Source organism: Hyposmocoma kahamanoa, unplaced genomic scaffold (genome assembly GCF_003589595.1).
Source record: "Hyposmocoma kahamanoa isolate Upper Pololo Valley unplaced genomic scaffold, ASM358959v1 80, whole genome shotgun sequence".
NCBI classification, from domain to species: domain Eukaryota; kingdom Metazoa; phylum Arthropoda; class Insecta; order Lepidoptera; family Cosmopterigidae; genus Hyposmocoma; species Hyposmocoma kahamanoa.
In genome coordinates this window covers 8,304,025-8,312,804 of record NW_020654051.1, presented here as the reverse complement: position 1 = coordinate 8,312,804, position 8,780 = coordinate 8,304,025, and the positions used below count along the sequence as shown (strand labels likewise).

The 8,780-nt window shown below is 36.3% G+C and overlaps 2 protein-coding genes across 2 annotated transcripts in view; one reads left to right on the top strand and one right to left on the bottom strand.

The window, feature by feature from the left end:
• The window catches only part of LOC113233804, a 17,543-nt gene extending 17,184 nt beyond the window's left edge, over positions 1–359 (bottom strand). Inside the window, exon 1 of the mRNA XM_026469009.1 lies at positions 193–359. Within this exon, the coding sequence (XP_026324794.1) occupies positions 193–274 (82 nt within the window). The 5' untranslated portion in view covers positions 275–359. The remainder of the gene's footprint in view (positions 1–192) is intronic.
• A 571-nt stretch (positions 360–930) lies between these two features.
• On the top strand, positions 931–7,451 carry LOC113233957 (neprilysin-4-like). Its single transcript, XM_026469194.1, has 14 exons — positions 931–1,373; positions 1,446–1,586; positions 1,672–1,808; positions 2,101–2,269; positions 2,354–2,887; positions 3,110–3,594; positions 3,672–3,822; positions 3,894–4,080; positions 4,258–4,376; positions 4,461–4,853; positions 4,932–5,104; positions 5,529–5,713; positions 5,826–5,969; positions 6,791–7,451. The coding sequence occupies exons 1-14, from the start codon at positions 931–933 to the stop codon at positions 6,965–6,967; spliced, it is 3,438 nt and encodes a 1,145-aa protein (XP_026324979.1). The 3' UTR covers positions 6,968–7,451.
• The last annotated feature ends 1,329 nt before the right edge of the window (positions 7,452–8,780 follow it).

Below are 8,780 nucleotides of genomic sequence, written 5' to 3'. Positions count from 1 at the left end.
AGCAGCGATGCTGTCGCTGATCGTCTACCTCTACACGCGCGTAATTTTAAGCAGCGATGCAAACGCGCGACTGCATCGATACAAACACGCGATTGCATCGCGACACTTGCGATTCATAGGCGATTGCATCGCTGCTAAAATTCGCCGTGTGTAAGCACTCTTAGTCGATTATAAGTAAGTACAGGTACTTACTATACACCATATCCATTAGAATTAAGTCATTTAACAAACGCACTTGTTTTGTTAATTCAGTAAATGAACCCGGTTTGGCCATTCGTAATGTTAAATTTTACGTTTCATTGAAGTAATTATATTTAGTGTTATGTTTGGCAAGCACCTAAAATAAATGTAACCACACCCAGAATATAAAAGTGTTTATAAGAGTAAATATCGATACAATAGAAAAAACATGTAACTTCTTTTTGGGTTTTAGTTGAAATCCTTTCATTTTATATTATAAGAAAATAATCTAATTGTATATTTAACAATAAATATTTATCACTTGAATGATAAAAACTATACGCACAATTATCAAATCAAAGTACAAATGGCACTTTGTTGACGAAAACAATTTGCTGCAATTTTATGTAAGTATGACACTGACAAATAAATCATTAATTATCATTCTTTCGAAAATAATTTTTCACACGTGGCCAGTATCATCAGACTATCAGAGTGCTCAGAGCTCTACAACAACTTTATTGAACTATCATGTAGATTGTGTATGTCATTTAAATATAGGCGTTATACGAGGCCAGATGGTCAGATAAAAGGCAAGCACAGAGCGCCCGGCGCGGCTGATTGCTCGCAATTTTCTAAGTAGATCCCATTGCAGGGTCAAGCCTACAATAGCCGCGTCTCATGTGATGTTCCAGTTACGAATCTGCGCTCACCTCTGACGCTGTCAGTCGGGAATAGTCGGGAACTGCCATGCATATACACAATATACATGTGAAATCAAATAAACCCCAAAGATTGTATAATACAGGGTCAAGTTATTCAGGACCCTGTCGGAGTACAATACTTATAATTATAGCAACATTAATAGTTATTATCTATATAATTTTAAAGAAACCGGATGATTCTTTAGAAGATCCCTCAGACCAGTATGTTATTAGGAGTATTCCCAAACTTTATACCAAGTTGGAAGGTATTGACGCCGAAGAAAGGGACGTGTTTCAGGGATTTCGTACTTCGTTCTTGCCTCCTGAAGAGATAGTACTTGCTCGAAGGGACACGGGCAGTAAGAAGGAATTTTACGAAGGGAATGTGACTAGTGATATCTTTATATGGGGATCGACCGATAAGCAGAATTTATCTCCAACCAGACTAAAACGTACAAGTCGCTTTACGTTTTCCTCCCAGGACTACCCGTAAGTTGAAACGTTGAAATCTTTTTTCAACACTATGTGCATCCTTGTGGAAATATAAATATATTATTGCAGTGACGAAAACCCATCGCAACCTAGAAGAAAATTCGAAAGCGATGAAGTAGATGATGCCCAAGATAACCAGAGTGAGGTAGAAGAGGAATATGAATCGTCAGATACTAGTGAACAGTATGAAGACGCTGAAAATTTAGAACGGTGTGTTCAAATGAGTATTTGTAACTACTTAGCTTTATATAACGATGTTCGGTATATGTACACGTTTTTGACCCTTTATCTGCAGTGTAGTAAGACCAGAACTACACGTGGACCGAGGCCCTTTAGACGATGTGGTAGAACAAATCAGAGGTCAACCAGAGTTGGAAGAAGGAGAATTAGGATCGTCAGCTTACCAGTATAAGCCGGGGAAAAATTATGCAGGTATAATAAGTAACTCAACGCAATTTAACAGCATAGTATAATAATAATATTTTGTTGAATTTTTATGAAGTTACACTGTAGGTACACTAGAGCTGTGAGGAATATTAAATTATTATTAGATATCTATTGTAGACACAAATTGCTGAATGATTGAAACAATTTATTCAATTATATTGTTATCCGATATGGAGTCAGGTCAAATAACATAGATTTTTCTTAACTTTATGTATAGCAGAATCAATATATTATGCTTGTCCCTTTATTTTACAGAGTATATTTTGTTTCTCAACAGGGATCCATGCATTTTGGAAAGGTCAAGGTGATAAAGAAACAATTAGAAATACACAAGCTGACATCATGAGGAAATATATGGACGCAGAAGCTGACCCTTGTCATGATTTCTATCAATATGCTTGCGGCAACTGGGCGTCACTAAATCCAATACCAGCTGATAAGGCGGGGTATGTTTTAACCTCAAATATTAATAAGTCTATCTACAGGCTTATTAGTCCGAAAACAGATTTTTATGAAATCTTATATTACAGGTATGATACATTTGAAATGCTGAGAGAAAATTTAGACACAGTATTAAAAGATCTTTTAGAGTTCAAAAATAATGAAAATGTCGATAGCAAGTATCCCGGAAAACATTTGGATCTGCAAAATCTGCAGGAAAATTTCCTAAAAAGCTTACTACCTAATAAAACGCACAGTAAGATTAAATCTATATTCCATTTCCCCAAAGTTTCTTATGGCGTCGACGATATTCCAGATATATTAGGTGACAATGAGTTCGATGTTACTACTCCAAGTACCGTTTCCGTCCCTACTTTGGATTATAGCAATCACGAAACATATTCAGATCCAGATGGCTTACGTTACTCTTTAGAGTTTGAAACTACGAAATATTATGTAGGTTTAGATAATTCGCCACCAACAAACACAAAAGCAGTCGCTAACAAAAAGAAAAAATGGGAAAAGTCTAAGGAAACTATAAAACACAATATCTTAAATTACATTCATCTCAATGCTTCTACAAATAAACCAAATAAATCAGAGATTGTGTATCGAATCAGGAGGTATTTAAATAGAGAGTTAAAACATGCCCCAGCACAAAATAAAGGTAGAAAATACAGGATCCATCATTGTTTTTCCAACAATGAATATGACCACGGTAAAAGATTTTACAAATCTAAAAATCCTGACACAAAAAAACACTACAAAAAATTTAACAATTATTTTCCAAACACTAAACCAAAATTCCATAAAATTCTTAAGAGTAAACGGGTGAAAATTGGTAGGAAGCTATTAATGTACACAAATGTATACAAGAGAAATATTATTACACTAAGTAGAAAAAGACATACAAGAAACGCAAGAGAATCAACTAAACTCAAACCGGTCATACAGCACCAATCGTCAGAATCAAGACCCGTTACAGAGCCCACAACAGAAAACAGCACGACCAGAGAGACACCTACTACAGGCCAAGTAAATAAAGATCCCGCAAAAGGCGATGCTGCGCTAAAAGCAAGATTCTTATTTAAATCCTGTATGAACTACGAAATCCTGGAAAAACGCGGTCATCAACCGCTGCTTGACCTCCTTAATTTGCTCGGTGGTTGGCCTATATTGGATCCTCAGTGGAAAGATGAAGGATTCAATTGGATTGAGCTCATGGCGAAGTTACGACTATACAACAACGACATTCTGATATCAGAATGGGTAGGACCAGATATAAAAAACTCTGATGAGTTTGTGATACAATTCGATCAAACAAGTTTAGGTAAAATCTTTGTGTACCATTTCACCTTATAATGTTATCTTCAAACTCCAGATTTCAACAAATGTTTTACTTTACAGGTTTACCTACAAGAGACTATTTTCTTCAAAACGCGAATAAAGTTTATCTAGAGGCTTACAAAAACTATCTTATAAAAATTGCGGTGCTACTTGGTGGCGATCCACGCTACGTGAAATGTAGTGCAAATCAACTGCTTGATTTCGAGACTAAGTAAAATAATGTCAATGCTAAACTTTAAAACAAATGTAGAACAAAGTTGTAATGGTTATTATGATTTTCAGACTTGCACGAATCACATCGGCGCCAGAAGACAGGCGCAACGTGTCGGAGTTATATCAACGTATGCCACTATGTAAATTGGAAGAATTGGTTCCAGAAGTTAAATGGAAACGGTACCTTAGCATCATCATGAATAGGGACGTGAAATCTAATGAAACAGTTGTACTTTTTGCTCTTTCTTACGTTAGGGTATGTATTCTCACATTAAAGCATTTTAACTAAATGCTCTAGGATTCTCACAATGAAATTCTTTACAATTAACGTACATTATTAATATATTGCACAATATCTAAGTCGAAAATTCCCTTCATCTATAAATTTTACGATATATAATGTAAAAAAGTTCATTTTTCTCCAATTTGACAGCATTTAGTACAATTAATTTCGGAGACACAACCATCTGTTTTGGCTAATTATTTGCTCTGGAGATTCGTTAGACACAGAGTTAATAACCTAGATGACCGTTTTCAATCGGCGAAACAACAGTGAGTATGAGAATATTATATATGAAATATTAATGTTCTATACATAAAGTTATAATAAATAACATGGGAGATGACACCCCTCAGATTTTACTTCATCCTTTTTGGGCGTGAACAATCACCACCTAGATGGAAAAACTGCATATCACAAGTGAATTCCAACATGGGAATGGCTTTAGGTTCAATGTTCGTAAAAAAGTATTTTGATGAGACTAGTAAAAATGATACCCTCACCATGACTTGGGAAATACAAGAATCATTCAAGGAATTGCTTCACCTAACTAATTGGATTGATTCCAAAACTAAGAAATTAGCAGCTCATAAAGTAGAAGCCATGATGCTTCGAATAGGATATCCAGACTTCATACTCGATAAAAAAGAACTGGATGATAGATATAAGGAAGTGAGTATACACCCAGACATGTATTTTGAGAATATTTTAAACATCCTTCAACATTTGACAAAGATGGAACAATCGCGGTAAGTATTTCTCTATTTTTCTCGTTTTTTTTTTTAATAAAAAGGGCACATTGAAGTCTGTCAATTATGTTTTTTTAGTCTTGGTCAACCAGTGAACAAAACCCTCTGGAATACGGCTCCAGCAGTAGTGAACGCATACTACAGCCGCAACAAGAACCAAATCATGTTCCCCGCTGGTATCTTGCAGCCTCCATTCTATCATCGACATTTCCCACGTTCCTTGAACTACGGCGGCATTGGTGTCGTTATTGGTAATAACAAAACAAGTTATGATCGTTTTCAAGTAACTGAAAAGACCATATTATACACTGTCAAACTGCAAAGCCGTAAAGTTGGCTACTTATCGATAATATATATAGGTACAGGATATATCACGGAGAGTGTGCAATGAAATTGCACGATTTAATTCCACCTTCCCCTTTCCAAAAGACGTGCTGGAGTTTCACCTCTGTTTTGAATATTCCAAAGAATCACATTAGGTATATGACATACGGCTATGGAGTGGATTTCCCTATCTGCAGACCTGAAACGTTATAACTTGGGCCTTTTCCGGGCGAGAGTAAATAGGCATAATTTAGTTGTGCGTGCTCCATCGTTGACCTCATCGTCAATGTGGTCAAATGCGCACTTATATTTTTTAATATAAAATAAACTTTAAATGACTCTATTACACAGGTCACGAAATTACACACGGTTTTGACGACAAAGGTCGTCTATTCGACTGCAATGGGAATCTGCACCGATGGTGGTCGGACTCGGCAATCGACTCTTTCCATCGGCGTGCGCAATGCCTCATCGACCAGTACGGCCGTTATATTGTTCCTGAAGTCAATATGAAGCTTGACGGGGTTAATACACAGGTTGGTGTTCATATTTATTGATCAAAAGCTTTTCAAAATCTTAGTCCAATGGAGAAATTATGATGGTCACTTTAATTTTTACTGCTTTCTCATTTTTCTATACAATGTTCAGGGTGAAAACATAGCTGATAACGGTGGTGTAAAGCAGGCATTTCGCGCCTACCGTCAGTGGCTGCAGCGTCACGGAACAGACGGAGAAACTCTTCCAGGCCTCAATCACACTCATACGCAATTATTCTTCCTTAACTTTGCTCAGGTCAGTCTTTCAATTCTTAAGTTGTAGTTGTTGAATAAGTGAGCAAAGAAGATTAATACAGTGAGCAAGCATTTAAATTTACTTTGAAATATCACTAACTTAATTAACTTAATTAATTAACTAAATTTAACTGCCTCTGTGGCCGAACGGTTACCATGCCGGACTGCCACGCAGAGGTCCCAGGTTCGATTCCCGGGCCGGGAGAAATATTTGTATGGCCTACATTTATTTCTCTCGTGAGTTTGGGTGTAATTTGTGGTTGTCTATGTGTGTCCATGGCACCCGCGACACAGGGTTTCCCTAGTGCGGGGCTATGTTGAGTGTGTGCGTTATTATTACTATTTAATTATAGTACCCAAGGCTGCCTTTCCACCAGAGATGTGCGAGGTAGCGAGGCGGTGCGAGGATGTGTAGCGGCGCTGTGAAACGGTGTAATGTTTTCCACCAAAGCTGTGCGAAGATGCGCTACGAACTCTTTTCAGCTACGCGCGGGCGGGGTACGGTGTGGTGGGGTGATCGCTGGCGATATGTCAGTGTCACTTATGTGTCCATACTTTCAGTAGCTCTAGTTTCCTACACCGTTTTGCACACATTCTTCGCCCGCATCCCTCGCACATATTCCTCGCACACATCTCTGGCATACATTGCTCGCTATTTTGTATGTACAGATACTTAGATCAGATAACCCTTTTCCATCGGAGCTGCACTAAGCTTATCTAGGAAAATGAAGTAATCCTATTGGCGGATTTTTTCTCGCACACTACTTCGCTACGTTACACATCATGGAACAAAGTTAGCACGAAGAAAAATTTATTTGACAGGTGTGGTGTGGGGCGATGCGCCCAGAAGCAATGCGCAACAAATTGAAAACTGCAGTACACTCCCCTGGCAGATTTCGTGTGATTGGCACGTTGTCCAACTCTCATGACTTTGCCAGAGAGTTCCAATGTCCACCAGGCACGCCCATGAACCCCAAACAAAAGTGTACTGTGTGGTGACCTGACTCGATAGGTATACTGCACCTTGAATTTTACGCTTAAAAAACATCTTATACTTTATGCACGCTATACTATCTCAGATTTTATCTTCACGTTTATTATGGACGTTATTTAATATCAATCTAGGTAAGCTGTAATTAGTTTAGCACAATAAATAAGTATTCTTTAATTCAAACAATAGTTATAGTTATTTATGTGTATAAATATGTCTCTAACATGCCCGTGAACCACCTGACTGACTCACCTGGGTGAACCATGGACAATTAAATTTCCCGTACCTCCCTATGCCCTACTAATGTGATTTTTTTTTTCTCGTGATTATTTATATCCATGTGTTAATTTTTCCCTGTTAAAATGAGTAACAAAATGTTTTCGACTATAACCTCAATTATCTGGTTTGAGAAATATGACTAGGGTAACAGAGTAACAAATTTAACCTCGAGGGAGCGCCAATAGGACCAATTTCAAAGTAGTTTCTTAAATCCACCAGGTATTGAACCAGAGATCTCGCTCATCTGCTCGTAGAGTGGTGAACTGGGTCACAGAGTTCGTGGAAAGGCACTTGATATTTACAAAACAAACCAGTTTAATGTGATATTTTTATAGTTTATTATGGTCTTTTAGAAAATAAGTTGATAATGTAATTTAAATTGCTAGATAATATTTTAAGTTTTGTACGGACTATACCTCATTATTTTAAGTTATGAATTAACTAAAATAAAAGATCAATTTGAAATTTGCATTTATTTATACGCATAAAAGAACTAAATGTATGAATATATCCACGGTTAAAGACTTTGCTGGAGAGCATTCTAAGTTTTTATTTTAATTCACTGTGCAAAATGTATTCAATGAAAGAAGGTGAAACTTGTATATATTAAAATATGTATTGATGCACATTTCATAGATAAGGAGTATTTTTCACCGAGTTAAGGGTCGCTGAGCCATATTGCACTATTTTTTTATCAAGGCAGTAGGATTTAATTTTAATTTAAAATCAAGATAAATAAAACATAATTTTCGTACTCAATTATTTTTCCTTTATTTCAATTGAAAAGACGTTACAAACAAAACGACAAATTTTTATAGTTTGGGAAAATAGGAAAAGAAGATAAACGGGTCAAGCGCCATTTTGACTATTTATTTAACACTAAGAAAATTGCTTAAACCATCCAAAAATCAAAATGTTGAACAGGAAGAAATAACTTAAGCGACATAGTCTTCCGAAACTGTTTAAAGTAAAAGCATTCAAGCGACGTCGAACCTAATATCGGTGCAAAGTAAAAGGTTTCAAGAGACGTTGAAGTCAATAATATCCGTTCAAGGTAAAACAATTCAAATATCGTACATTATAAAATATTTATGAAGCAAAATGGTTTATGGTGCAATCGTAATCAACATTGGACTATTTAAGATAGGATCAAAAGACGTTTTCCCAAAAAAAAAAAAAGGAGAAACGCCTGAATAGACGTGAACATAAATGAACATAAATTATGAGCTTATTAAGGTAGACTCATATTCCTAGTTTAAAAAAAAACTGAAAAATTATAGGTATGTCGCTTGACACTATGATGTAGGAAATTGTCCCCGAATTCGCGATGGAATTAAACCCCAAAAAAGTGCTTTAATTGACTTGAAAAAAATCGCTGATTCCGTGTATATACGAGTAACTCATTATCGCCCAAAATGTCGCTTGGATCAACCTCCGTTTAACCGTCGATATGAAGAATAAAATTTATCAATTTACAATATATAATAAATTCTGGCGTGATTTTAAAATATTAGATTGGTTTAGGTAAATGTTCAAAATTAT

Coding starts and splice junctions, on each gene's coding strand:
- LOC113233957 (XM_026469194.1), top strand. CDS start 931: ATGCATATACACAATATACATGTGAAATCAAATAAACCCCAAAGATTG. Junction 4,081..4,257: donor TTGCTCTTTCTTACGTTAGG/GTATGTATTCTC, acceptor CCAATTTGACAG/CATTTAGTACAATTAATTTC. Junction 5,714..5,825: donor TTGACGGGGTTAATACACAG/GTTGGTGTTCAT, acceptor TACAATGTTCAG/GGTGAAAACATAGCTGATAA.